General features: G+C 36.2%; 1 protein-coding gene across 2 annotated transcripts in view; it reads right to left on the bottom strand.

Annotated features, from left to right (window-relative positions):
* Window positions 1-1,094: 1,094 nt before the first annotated feature.
* The window catches only part of src (v-src avian sarcoma (Schmidt-Ruppin A-2) viral oncogene homolog), a 52,596-nt gene continuing 40,064 nt past the window's right edge, over window positions 1,095-13,626 (bottom strand). For both annotated transcript variants that reach the window (XM_081385882.1, XM_081385883.1), the window contains 8 exons: window positions 12,048-12,151; window positions 8,489-8,638; window positions 7,374-7,529; window positions 7,035-7,214; window positions 6,788-6,864; window positions 5,581-5,734; window positions 5,255-5,386; window positions 1,095-4,003 (listed from right to left, as the gene is read on the bottom strand). In XM_081385882.1, the coding sequence (XP_081242008.1) occupies window positions 3,795-4,003; window positions 5,255-5,386; window positions 5,581-5,734; window positions 6,788-6,864; window positions 7,035-7,214; window positions 7,374-7,529; window positions 8,489-8,638; window positions 12,048-12,151 (1,162 nt within the window). In that variant the 3' untranslated portion in view covers window positions 1,095-3,794. The remainder of the gene's footprint in view (window positions 4,004-5,254; window positions 5,387-5,580; window positions 5,735-6,787; window positions 6,865-7,034; window positions 7,215-7,373; window positions 7,530-8,488; window positions 8,639-12,047; window positions 12,152-13,626) is intronic.

Here is a 13,626-nt window from a genome sequence, read left to right as displayed (position 1 = left end):
AAGTATTTATCTTCAACTTTTTGGTGACTCTCTGAAATCAAGCCTATATTTTTGACCCCAAAACACTTTCGAAATGATTCTCAGGCACTGTTAAAGCGTAGAGAAACAAGAGGTGTGTTTTTTGCAGAAGGTGTTTGCATTGCAACACATGGTTTGGTTTCTAGCACATGCACAGCACACCTACTTTCACAGTTTGCTCAAAGCTTTATTCACAGTCTAACAAGTTATTTCTTCAAAAAAAGAGAAGTTTATCCAAGCTCGTAAAATATCAAAAGTAGCCTATCACAATAATTTCATGGTGATTGGTGAATAAAAATGTGGGATTTATTTATTTTACCCTGTTAGACGTAATATCTGACTCAAGTCCAAAAAATAAGCAAGATAACTGGGATAATAATTTTCACCTACAGTTTATGGTTTAACTGAATGTAAACAGTGCCGTTTCCGCTAACAGAACAGTAGGTGTCGCTAAAGGACAAGAAACTGGCTTTCAGTAGGCAAAACATCGAATATTTAATTAAATTAAGAGACTGAGCTTCTCTGATTAAATCATATTGTTAGCTTTAAACATTACAATTGCCATTCCTTCAGTATTAGAGTTCGTATTCTATATGAATGTGTTTGACATACTTGAAATTGTATAGGCCTATTATAGTTATACTTTTTTTAAAGCATACATGGCATGAAATGTTAATAATAATTATCAGCATGCATAATTCAAGGATAATACTAATGCATATATATCACAGCAGCATGTACAGTATGCATTCACCCTGCAGTTAAAGATCTGTGCTGCTTACACAAATGTTGCAGATTCATTTCTTTGTACAGATGATCGTTAATTTGAGTTAATAAGAATCACTCCATATTGTTCCCAGCTTAGTAACATCATAGCAATCGCTTGAGGGCAGATTTTTACTGCATATCCTTTTAGCATCAGCTGTAAAACAATAACAAGAAATGGCTAAAGTTAACAATCAGAGCTATTTTTGTCAAGGAAACAAAATCAGTGATGTTTAAAATGTTGAAATGAAACACTCAAATGTTGAAAAAAAAAAAAAAAAAAAAAAAAAAAAAACAACTCAAGCTTAAATCCAAGCTTTAGAAACACAGTTTATTGCACTTAAAAAAAAAAAGATAACACCATGTCATAATTTTTTAAAGTACAAATCTCATTTCAGTGTAATTTCTTACTTTAAAACCGGTCATTGCAGAATTGTACACTGGGAGAAAGTACCTGGAATTTGATTGTGAGCAACTGCAGTTAAAATACAGATAGAAAACAACTGCATAGTTTGAATGCGTTACATTGGGTTGCACTAATATTCTGGTCACTTGTAGATCTGATTAAGTTTTCTTTGATTGTTTTATTTTCCAGTTCTACAACACATATGCCGTCATTTCACTCAGGACCAAGAACATGCCATTGTCCATGAACCTGTCAAATATCCTCATTTAGTCAGAGCGACGCATACAGTGCAGTTTAACTTTGTAACTACCTGTCAGAATCAACAGCAGATTTATTGCAAGGTAAAAGAATTAAAAAGACATAATAAAACACAGCACTTCAGTGTGCTGCGAGTCACACGTAAAGAAATGATTCTTAAAGGTGATTTACTTAGTGTAACGCAAAAGGCTGAAAAAAAGAGAGATTTTAAATAAATACACAGCAACTAAAACATGATGCCTTGCCGATTTGTGATTGGCCGCTTCTCTATTCAGCATTAAAAAGCAATCGCATTACATTTCATTTGCATATCTTAGAAAGACCAGATTTGCGTTGCAACAAGAATGTTCTTTGCGTTTATCTTGAGGGGAGAAACAAGCAAAGATCTGCTGATCATAAATGAATAAATATGAAAAGAATATTTACAGTAACCATACGAAAGTATATACAGTATATCGACAGGCGTCACTCATCTACCAGCTAAAGTACCGCCATTACAGCTGCATGCCATCCTAAACAACTCGACGTTACCCACTATTCACAGTTCCAAACCCTTATGCTCAATGCAACCATCATCATATCAGTACAACAACCCTACAATTCAAATCTATTTAGTTCTACATGGTCTCAGCAGTGATTATAATATTTATTCGGGTATCTCAAACCATCACAGTAACTGACCTAAGATCGGTTTCTAATGTGTAACAACACCTCACAGTCAAGGTTCATGGCTTTCTGTGGATCTTATGATGGTAAAGTAGTAGAGACAGAATCGAGCTCCCTCTTCTCATCTCAAAATATAACAATGGCTATTTTTGCATATAACATATTGGCAACTTTATGTGTGTGCGTCAGAATTTGTCTCAAAAAAGCTAAAACAACTGAAAAAGATCAAATGTTTGAAATTCAAGCATTTAAAAAGCTGTGAGGAGACATCTCTTGAACAATATTCATGAGTTTTAAAAGGAATAGCTCACATAAAATGTCATAATTCACTCATTGTCGAGTCTTTCCAAACCTTTATGCTGTTATTTTTGCCACAGGATACAAAAAGAGACGTTTAGCGGACATTTTCCCCATGCAATAAAAGTAAAAGTATCGTATATGGAAAAGAGCAGCATGAACATTCAGCTAAACGTCTCAGTTGTGTTTGGAAAGACATGATGGTTATTTTTCAGTAAACTATCCCTTTAAATTCTATAGGTACAAAGCCTGCTCATCCTCTGATACAAAAAAAAAAATGACATTAATAAAAATACATTTTATACATAATAAAACAGTACAAAATTCATTTTTTTCCTTTGTATTGGCACACAAAGTTGGACTATACAGTCATCTCTTCTTTAAACAAAAACAATGCTATATATATATATCAGTAGTAGTTTTGAATACTAGAAGAGCAGAATAACTGTATCGAATGAAATCAACATTCTGTACGACTCTCCAATTATGTACGAGTTCATATCAAAAGGAAGAATGTTTCGTTTCAATTATTTCAGTCCGAATGTTTTTTTTCCCTTCGCCCAATCTGTCATGTGACTAGTGTTCAACCAATCACATTCTTATTCCAGTTGATCCAGGTTGATACAAAAGAAATAAACAAGCAAAGTGGGACAAAAAGCTATTTTCTAGCAGTAAAAGGCATAAAATACCACGTTCAGATACAGACCCTGGATATCTATTGGAAGACATTAACCGTAACATCCGTTCATCAGAGGAGGGCGGTAAAACAGCTGCGATCACAGATGTCAGACGCCCCCTACTGGACAATCACATCTCGTCCATCCGAGCTTGTGGACAGGGTCGCAAGGTTCATGAAGAACACTGATGGAGCTTGATGCTTTGGGGGGTTTGAAGGGGGATGGGAGAGGAGAGAAATGAGGGATTGTGGGAGGAGGAGGAGGATGAATGACAGATCTGGAGCATCCGCTAAAAGCTTTAGGAGAAAGACGGTGGTACATCGAGGTCAAGAAAAACAGATCAATCCGCACAGCTTCGGAAATAAAAAGGCTGGACATAATGATCAGCACAACTGAACGGCTAAAGAAGTGAACTGATGCAGAAAAGATGCATCTCGACTTCCTGTTTTTAGATCATCTGCGATGAAAGCAGTGGAAAACATGCGATGATAATTACAGAGGGCGATGCTGTGACACGGAGACCATTTGAAAACCCAATAAGTTGCTTTAAACAGGATGAATTAGACAGCTGGATGCTCAGTTGTCATCCCATGTGGATCAATATTGTTTGGGTTATGCCACAGATTACCCGAGGCATAAACCGCATTGGTTTCCTGGTTGGGGAAATGATATCTTTCACTGCTTGCACACTTGGCTGGTGGGTCTCTCTAGAGGTTCTCGCCGGGCTGGTACTGTGGTTCAGTGGAGGTGAAGTAGTCTTCCAGGAAGCTCTGGAGGTACTCGAAGGTCGGCCTCTCTTCGGGCTCCTTGCGCCAGCAGGTCAGCATGAGCTCGTGAAGGGAGTCCGGGCACTCGGCGGGACAGGGCATCCTGTACCCGCGCTCCACCTGGTCCAGCACCTCCCGGTTCACCATACCTGAGCAGAAGACAGATGTGAAACAGGGTGGATGTGGGTCAGGTGTCAGAATGTGGCTTTTTAACCAGGCAAAGGATGTGGGTCGACATCAGGGGGGAACAACCGGAAATTATGTCAAGTCCACGGAAAGGGGCTCTTAAAATATGGCATTTAATGTGTGTCCAAACTCGGTCCTGGAAGGCCACTTGTCCTACAATGTTTGGCTCACACTTTGCCTCAATAAACCTGCCTGGAAGTTTCTAGTATGCCTAGTAAGAGCTTAATTAGCTGGTTCAGTTTTATTGGGGTTGGAGCTAAACTCTGCTGCGCTGCGTTTCCCAAAAGCATTGTGAGCCTATATTGATCTTAGAGACCATTGGTTACACGACAACGATATACTTAAAACTTTTTAAAAAGTTTTTCCTTTGAGTTTTCTACGTACAAAACGATCCACGGAAACCCTGTATTCTGCTGCCAGACCATTAGATGGCGATGAAACACTATATATTGAACACGTAATATGCATGTGCATGACGTCATCGTCTTCAGAGATTCACGTTTTTGTTGTTTACACGAAGACCGTTTTCAAAAATGGTCTTTGAAAGCCGTTTTCTAAACTTTGCGTTTTCAGGCACTCAAAACGCTGTTGTCGTGTAAGCGAATGGCCAAAACGCATAAAAAGTTTGATGTTTTTAATGAATGATGCTTGAGACAGTTGATGGGCCTTTACTGTTTCATCGTCATGAAAGTTTAAGCCCTAACTTAAAGCTGTAGTCCATACAGTATTTTTTCCTCTTTGTCGCAACTCTTTCGCCAAATCTTTTGCGTTTTACAACGGGTGAATCTCCAGTTGTCATTTATTTTGGATCATTTTTAACCCCAAAAAGTTTATCTATCTATCTATCTATCTATCTATCTATCTATCTATCTATCTATCTATCTATCTATCTATCTATCTATCTATCTATCTATCTATCTATCTATCTATCTATCTATCTATCCATCCATCCATCCATCCATCCATCCATCCATCCATCCATCCATCCATCCATCCATCCATCCATCCATCCATCCATCCATCCATCCATCCATCCATCCATCCATGATGAAACCCTGTATCGGACCCAATACTTTAAAACATTTATTCCATTTTGAAAAAATATATAATCTATAAGTAATTTATAAGTAAAAAAAGGTACATTTGAATCTAGTGAACCAGTGACTCTCTTTGAGCAATACTGGAATGACTGGAAACATGGAGAGCGGCAGTACCTGGATAAGGCACCCTGCCTTTGGTCGTCAGCTCCGTCAGTAAGACGCCAAACGACCACACGTCAGATTTAATGGTGAAGCGCCCGTACAGAGCCGCCTCTGGCGCAGTCCACTTGATGGGAAACTTTGCTCCTGTTGCAATAATGATTTAAGAGAGGCCTGTCACCATGATTACACTCATTCAATTAAGGTCGAACTGTATAAAAGGCTACAGTATTAACTCTAGAAAATGAGACAATGACTTTATGGCCTCGGGAAAACTGAAGACGTGAAGAAAATGGAAAACGACCACATGCGGCAAAAAGAGTCGTTGTGTTCCTCCTCACCCTGTCTGGCCGTGTATTCGTTGTCCTCGATTAGTCGAGCGAGGCCGAAGTCAGCGACTTTACACACCAGGTTATCACCCACCAGGATGTTGGCAGCCCTGAGGTCCCTGTGCACATAGTTCATTCTTTCCACGTACGCCATTCCAGAGGCGATCTGAGGACAACACATATATTATAACACCGCCGGGCTCAGTGCCGCCCTCCAGAGTATCCACAGAATATAAATAGATTTATATACAATATGAAGACAATGACAGTGGCGCTTGCCCATGCAAAAACTGCACAACAATGGTGTTTTTTTAGTGAGATGCTCTTTACGATATTCCGGTCTCTAAATATGGTTTGTCCTTCAATGCAGGGTTATATAGTTTTTTATCTTGAGTTTTGTTTGTTTTGTTCTTTCAGTTTAGTTTTTGTTCCATGACGGTTTTATTTATTCACTTTTCTTTCTTTTTTTTGTACAAATTTAGTTTTTCGGGACCATCTAGTGTTATTGCTAGCGTTATAGTGGGATTTTCATGTTTAATTAATGCAGGTTGGAAGATTGGAAACCTTTACAATATATTATGCATCAAAATTTAATTAAACGTAATTTGTGGCTATTACGGTTTTATTTGAGTTAGTTTAGCTACAGCTCCAATATAATTTAATTAGATTATATTTTGAATATATATTATATTAGTATGTTTTTTTAAAACTAATTAATACTTTTGTGCATTAAAATAATACTGTTCTTTTTAACTTTCTGCTCATCAATGAATCTTGATTTTTTTTTCATAGTTCATATCATAGTTTCCACAAAAATATGAAGCAGCACAGCTGTTTTCAACATTGATAATAATTAGAAATGTTTCTTGAGCAGCAAATTAGCTTATTAGAATGATTTCTGAAGGATCATGTGACACAGAAGACGAAGTAATGATGCTGAAAATTCAGCTTTGCGTCACATAAATAAATTACAATTTAACATGTATTAAAATAGAAAACAGATATTTAAAATTATAATAATATTTCACAATTTGACTGTTTTTACTGTATTTTCATCAAATAAATGCAGCCCTGCATGGTGAGCAGAAGAGACTTCTTTCAAAAACATTAAAAAAAAATCTTACAGACCCCAAACTTGATACTTGTTTTTAGTTTCAAAACAGTTTTTGTTTTTGATTTCATTACTAGATATCATATGATAATGCCAGAGTAAAAGTACCTGAGAGGCCATATCCACAAGCTGAGGCAACCGCAGCATTTTCCCCATGTCACCCTTCAGGAAATCTAACAGGCTTCCTGTGAAAGCAGAAATCACACCTTGACATCTTCATTCACACTTTTATTGGGAGACCTCACAAGAAAGCTGCTAATATACAGATTTGATGCTCTATTTACACGTCCTTCTGTCAGTTCTTATTTCTTAGGCTTCTTTATCCCAATATAGTTCACTGAATGTCCGCACTGACCTTGTCCCATGTACTCAGTGACGATGTAAATGGGCTCCTCGGAGACGACAGCGTAAAGCTGCACCAGCTTCTCGTGGCGGAGTTTCTTCATCACCTGCGCTTCCTGCAGGAAGGCCTCGGGAGACATAGTGCCAGGCTTCAGAGTCTTGATGGCCACGCGGGTCGTGCCATTCCAAGTGCCTGATGAGGGGGAAAGGACACTGAAATCATGAAACAAGCTTTGTCTGTCATGTGAATGCATCAATACACAAGCACTCTGGTATTATACACCGGTGAGCTACTTATTTAACTCACAAAGCTTCATTTTTGATGGAAGGAAGTTGAAAGAAGAAGTCTTACCCATCCAGACCTCTCCGAAACAGCCCTGGCCCAGTTTGACGTCCAGTCTCAGAGAGTCACGTGGGATCTCCCAGGCGTCCCGTGCCAGACCCTGAGTCTGAGGCTTCAGCACTGGACACACGTCACTCAGACAGTGACACAGGCCGTCTGCGTGCTCTGCGACATGCGACACACGCCGACAGGAGGAAGTGTGTTAATGTTTCTCACGATATTTTCAAATCTGTTTTTAGAAAATTGCTAGTTCTGGTTCGTTCTGATTCTGTACTAAGTCGCTATGCTGATTGGCAACTATATTTTATATAAACTATAAATAACTTCATAATTTATTTTATATATATATATATATATATGTATATATGTATGTATATATATATATATATATATATATATATATATATATATATATATATATATATATATATATATATATTATTATTATTTTCTATAGTAATAATAAAATAATTATAATAATTATATAAATAATTATAATTAATAATAATAATACATATATATATATATATATATATATAATTATTAATTCTAAAGTAATAATAATAAAATAAATCACTAAAATGTTCATTAATAATAACAATAATATTAATATTAATATAATAAAAATACTTTAATAATAACTGAATAATAAAACAACTAAAATAAACAAAACATAAATAAATGTATTATTATTATTATTATTATTTTCAATCACTTAAAATAAAAACATACATTATTATTATTATGATTATTGTTGATAACAATAACAATAACATATTTGTTTTATTTTTAATAATAATAATAAAATAAATAACACTTACATAACTTATAAATAACTTAATAAATATGAATTTATTTAGTTAATCTTCATATTTCATTTTAGGCCGTTTTTAACACCTATAGAGCAGTTCAGGGTCTCTCATGGCTTACTGCTTTAATCACAATCATTAGAAGTTAAGGATCATTCATTATGTAATTGCGTTATGCCATTTCTCTATTTATAGGTTTTAACTAATCCTTATTTTGCAACAACCTGGGTTCCCACTTCCAGAAATAAGAGTCCGTATCACTTCCCCTTCACAGACATTCAGAAACAAGCAGGTGTCTATGAGAAAGAGACTCACGGCGGTAATGGTTGACCAGCTGCTGTAAAGTACTGAACTGTGTGCGTGACGTGATGTAAAATCCCCCGCTGTCCAGCTTCCTGATCTTGTAATGTTTGACATTTAGGCCCTTGACATTGTCGTAATCCAGGACGGAAAGACAGTAGGCACCTAAAAAACACAAAGAACAGAGTCATGAAGTGCTCTCGATGACATGAAGAACATTGACCCACGTTTCAGATTCGAAACTGTCAGATTCTGCACTTTTGTAGCATTTTATTTTTCTCTGAAGTCTGCTTTCTTTACTTAAAGTCGACTTTAGTTTCTAGCATCAAAACAACGGTAAATTAGTTTTACACTTAGCAGATGCTGTAATCCATTTTTTAATCCCGTTAAGCAGGATTTTTATATTTTTTTTTGACTGTACCTTTAAGACTTCTTTTTGGTGCCAGTTACTGGAGTGTGAAATAGCATGAGGAGTTTCCCTACAAATACATCATTTTGTAGCAAAAATTTAAGGGATGTACCATTTTCCATTATTGAAACACTGAATAAAAAAATAGTAAAAAAAAAATCCACCTGTTTCAACTTAAATTCAGTTGCTGCCTTAAATTTTTCAGTATAATAAACCTGTTATTTCAACTTAAATTATATGAAACTAAATTAAAATTGGGTTGAATCTAGTATAACATAAAAAAAAGTTGAAATTACTTAAACTCATCAAAATAAGTTAAACAATGTAAAAACATAAGTTGCCATGACTTACTAATTATGTAATTTTTTACAGTGTAATGTCTGAAATATGAAATAATAGAAAAATCTATTTTGTCTTTAAATATTTTTAATGAACTTTTAGACAAATTTAAAAATAATGCAATTTTTTTTTGGCTCATATAGTATAATATAGTGAGAAAATGAAGAAAAAAAAACATCTCAGTTTTATTCAGAGGACCAAACTGAAATTCTTATAGCTTACATTAAATGCATATAAATATCAGTTGTCACTCTGTATCTCCCAATATTATATTTGATACATTTTAACATGATTATGGATAATCAAGTCACCCCCGATATGGTTTAGTCCAGTAAGTGTTCATCTTAAAATATTAATAACAACATAAAAGTCACGACCTGAAGGGGATGTATTATCCTAAAAGGCCTTTTCCTTTAACCAAAGTTGATGGACCCCACTTACTTTAGATTAGTGTCCAATTCTCACTATTAACTAACTATTAACAACGACTTTGCTTCAGTAATCTTCTAATTAATGCTTATTAACAGATAGTAAGGTGGTTAGGGTTAAGTTTAGGTATTGGGTAGAATTAAGGGATGTAGAATAAGGTCATGCAGAATAAGGCATAAATTTGTGCTTTATAAGTACTAATAAACAGCTAATATCATAGTAATATGCATGCTAATAAGCAACTAGTTAATAGTGCGAATTGGACCCTGAAATAAAGTGCTACCAAAAAAAAGCTACTATGGAAGTCAATGGGGTCCATCAACTGTTCGATTACCCATATTCTTAACAATATCTTCTTTTGCGCTCAAAAGAAGACAGAAACTCGTACAGGTTTGGAACAAATTGAGGGCGAGTAAATGACAGAATTTTAATTTTTGGGTGAACTGTTTTCTGATCTGTAGGGGGCGCTGTCATCATTGCACACATGGCTCATTTCTTCATTCACTCTCTCTGTCACTTGCTCCCTCGTTCCCTCTGCGGCCTCTCTTTGGGGTTTGACTCATCCTTCAGCCTCTCTCGTCCTTGTTTTTTCTCTCTCTGGGTAATCTCGGTCTCTCTGTGCCCCGCGCTGACGCTATGAGCTGTGAGATATGGCTCACGGTTATAGGCACAGCTATGGGTTGACCTACTTCTTGCTCTTCATCCCTGCAAGCACTTCTCTGACCTTCACATTCCCTTCTTCATCAGGCTCAAACATGCACACACAAGCACTCTATCATCTCGAATGAACATTGTTTGTGTAGAAGTGAAGGTAAAAGGCCATATATGGAGCGTATATATATATATACGATGTTTAGAGAGAGAGAGAAAAGATGGTTGGCAGAGGGAGGAGATGAGGAATATGAGCACGACTGCGTCTGACAAACTGATAACAGAAATGGGAATTCAACTGAACAAGCACATTGTTCTGATCCGCACTATCAAATACTGAAACGCAACTTCTTTTCACTGTAGACACAATTCCTCCACACGCTGTTTCTTTATTATGCAATAGTTCGCTCCAGTCTCTAATGTGATTGGCTGAGTGGCGTTCAAACAGCACTGGGACATACACTGTTAGTTGTTTGGGAGATGCTTTTATTAATGCCTGGTATTTTGACTCCTAAATTCTTGTGTCATCGACACGTGTTGCTTCCCGACAAATTATCGCTCGCCGTCTATGACGTGTGTGATGTCATCGAGAAGGCGTAACTATCGGCTGACAGACGTTGTGAGCGTAAACAATGGCTACCGAAGAGGTGTGTTTTGCACTGGATGCCTTGTCATCAGAAAATCCCCCAAAAGAAAGAAAACCTGACAGTGGATATATTCCTAGATTGCACAAAAAGGACCGTAATCCTCCAAAGAGAACTTGAGGTAAAATATTGTTTTTTTATTTTTAGCCAGTAGTAAAAATAAATATAGCCTACTCGCCGGGTTGCTGAAGAGCCGGCACTATCGTTTTTCACTTTGTCATTGTAGTCCCTCGAGGAATCATCATAAAGGCTGGAGGACTGCCATAGCTCCACGAATCTTTCCTCCACTACAACAATATTATACCTATACCTTTCATAAAGTATAGAAGATCTGCAGTCCTCCTATTGGTCAATGTCACAGATGTGACGAACCCGTCTGTCGTGAAGCATCGTAGATGCGGCGTCAGTTGTCGTCAACTATGACACACTACTATACGAAATAAAACGATCGATTCTTGCATCCCGACACACATTGTCGTTTACGAATCCCCACGACACCATACGTCAAACGGATCGTGCATAAAAAACAACTACTTTTTATCAGTTCCTCCATTCCCTGGCCCTGGGATGTCGACCCCATTGTGATTCCCTTGATTTCATTCTGACACAATTTTCCATTTATCCTTACAATTTTGACCTATGAATCAATACTGTGTGACCAGACGTGTGGTAAAAAAAAAAGAGAAGAAGTATATATTCTACTATATATAGTATTTTGAGCACTTGTTTTTTGCCTCTTCACAATGACTCGCTTAATCTACAGTAGTCCTAATTTGTAAGTCGCTTTGGACAAAAGCATCTGCTAAATGACTAAATGTAAATGTAAATATATATTCAACTGTAAACATAATTAAATGACAATTTAAGTAAACTAAAATGTTTAAATTAATTTATTTTATTTTATTTTATTTATAATAAAGTTATACATTTATGCTATTAATAAACAAAACACATAAGTTATAAATAACTTAATAATAATAATATTTTCAATAGTAACAAAAAGTAACAATACATTAATAATAAATTAAATAAAACAAATACAAAATATATATATAAAAAAATTAAATAATTTGCGCTTGAAGTCGGTACTGTTCACAATCACCTTTGGTTGTCTCACTCTCTCTGACCAGGAAAGTTCCTCTCCTGTTCTCCAGACTCAAGAGGAGTCGCTCCGAGTCCCTGCGTGTGATTTTTCCAAAGTACCATCTGGACAGAGAGACGGAGAAAGAGAAAAAGAGAAAAGAGAGGGTATTTAGAGGGAGTAATCACATGTAGCATTATATCAGAGACATGCAGCTGGCCAGAAATATATTATGATCTTATTTATGCTAGTATGCAGACAGAAATGCGCATTTTCTATTGTGCATTCAGGTACACTACTACCATTCAAAAGTTTGGATTTTTACAAATGTTTTTGAAAAAGGTATCTTATGCTTACCAAGGCTGCATTTATTTATATAAATGAAAAATAAAAACAGTAATATTGTGAAATATTATTACGATTTCAAATAGCTGTTTTCTATTTATTCCTGCGATCAAAACTGAATTTTCAGCATCATTACTCCAGTCTTCAGTGTCACATGATCCTTCAGAAATCATTCTAATATGATGATTTGCTGCTCAAGAAATATTTATTATCATCATTGTTGAAAACAGTTGTGCTGCTTCATATTTTTTTTAAAACAGTCATACATTTCAGTATACTTAGATGATCAGCATTTATCATTTCTAACATAATATGATCAATTTAATGCATCCTTGCTGAATAAAAGTATTAATTTCAAAAAAAAAAAAAAAAACTTAAACTAAACTTTTGAATGGTAGTGTATGCTTAATCATAGCAACACTGTTTTGAAATAATTTACGTGAACTTTTTTGTAGAGTAGGTTTTGGGCCTAAAATTATAACATTCTCATCTGAATTGTACTGCATGAAACATTGAACATTGATTCAGGTTGTAATATTCCCATTCCTTGTTCCAGCAACAATAAAACAATGATGTTTGGGATTCATGACTGACCCAGTGACATTTAGTGTCTATAAATCAGCTATGGTTTGCTGTTCGCCGCTCATGGCAGGCTCTCTCTCAGTCTTACCTTTTCTCCAGAGTCAATCTGAGATGACTGGCAAGGCAAGGCAAGGGTGGAAAAATGAGTCATTATAGGTTTTCAAAATAGTGCCTTTGTGTATTTGTTTAATGTGCCAGTCGACGGAGCAACAGCACACGCGTGTGTGTGTGTGTGTCTCAGGAAATATTACGAATTACATATGAACAGGACAGACAATAGATGAGCTGCACGGGGCACGTTGACGACTTTTACTCGTTCGAGAGGGAAAAGGTCTTTTGGGCATGAGGTTTTTTCTTTCTAACTGATGAGATGGTGGAGAGACTCATAATGATGGAGGACAAGAGAGCAACCATGAAGAGAAAAATGAAGGACTCAAAGGTCAGACCGGAAGGAGAGAGAGGGGCGAGTGTGGATCAGTTTGTTGGTAACATCACAAAGGTTGAGCTTCAAGTTAAAAAAAAAAACTGGAACTGAAATATTTCTGTACTAAAATAATCACAGTGTTTGCTAAGTGATGATTCATGAACAAATCGTTCTGTTGAGTCAGATTGTTTCCAACGAGGAACAAATTACTTTCATAAGCTGGTTCTTTTTAATGAATCAGATCAAGGA

The sequence above is a fragment of the Scardinius erythrophthalmus genome (assembly GCF_964197995.2).
Source record: "Scardinius erythrophthalmus genome assembly, chromosome: 15".
NCBI classification, from domain to species: Eukaryota; Metazoa; Chordata; class Actinopteri; order Cypriniformes; family Leuciscidae; genus Scardinius; species Scardinius erythrophthalmus.
The sequence above is the reverse complement of the archived record's forward strand: the minus strand, read 5'-3'. Positions and strand labels throughout refer to the sequence as shown.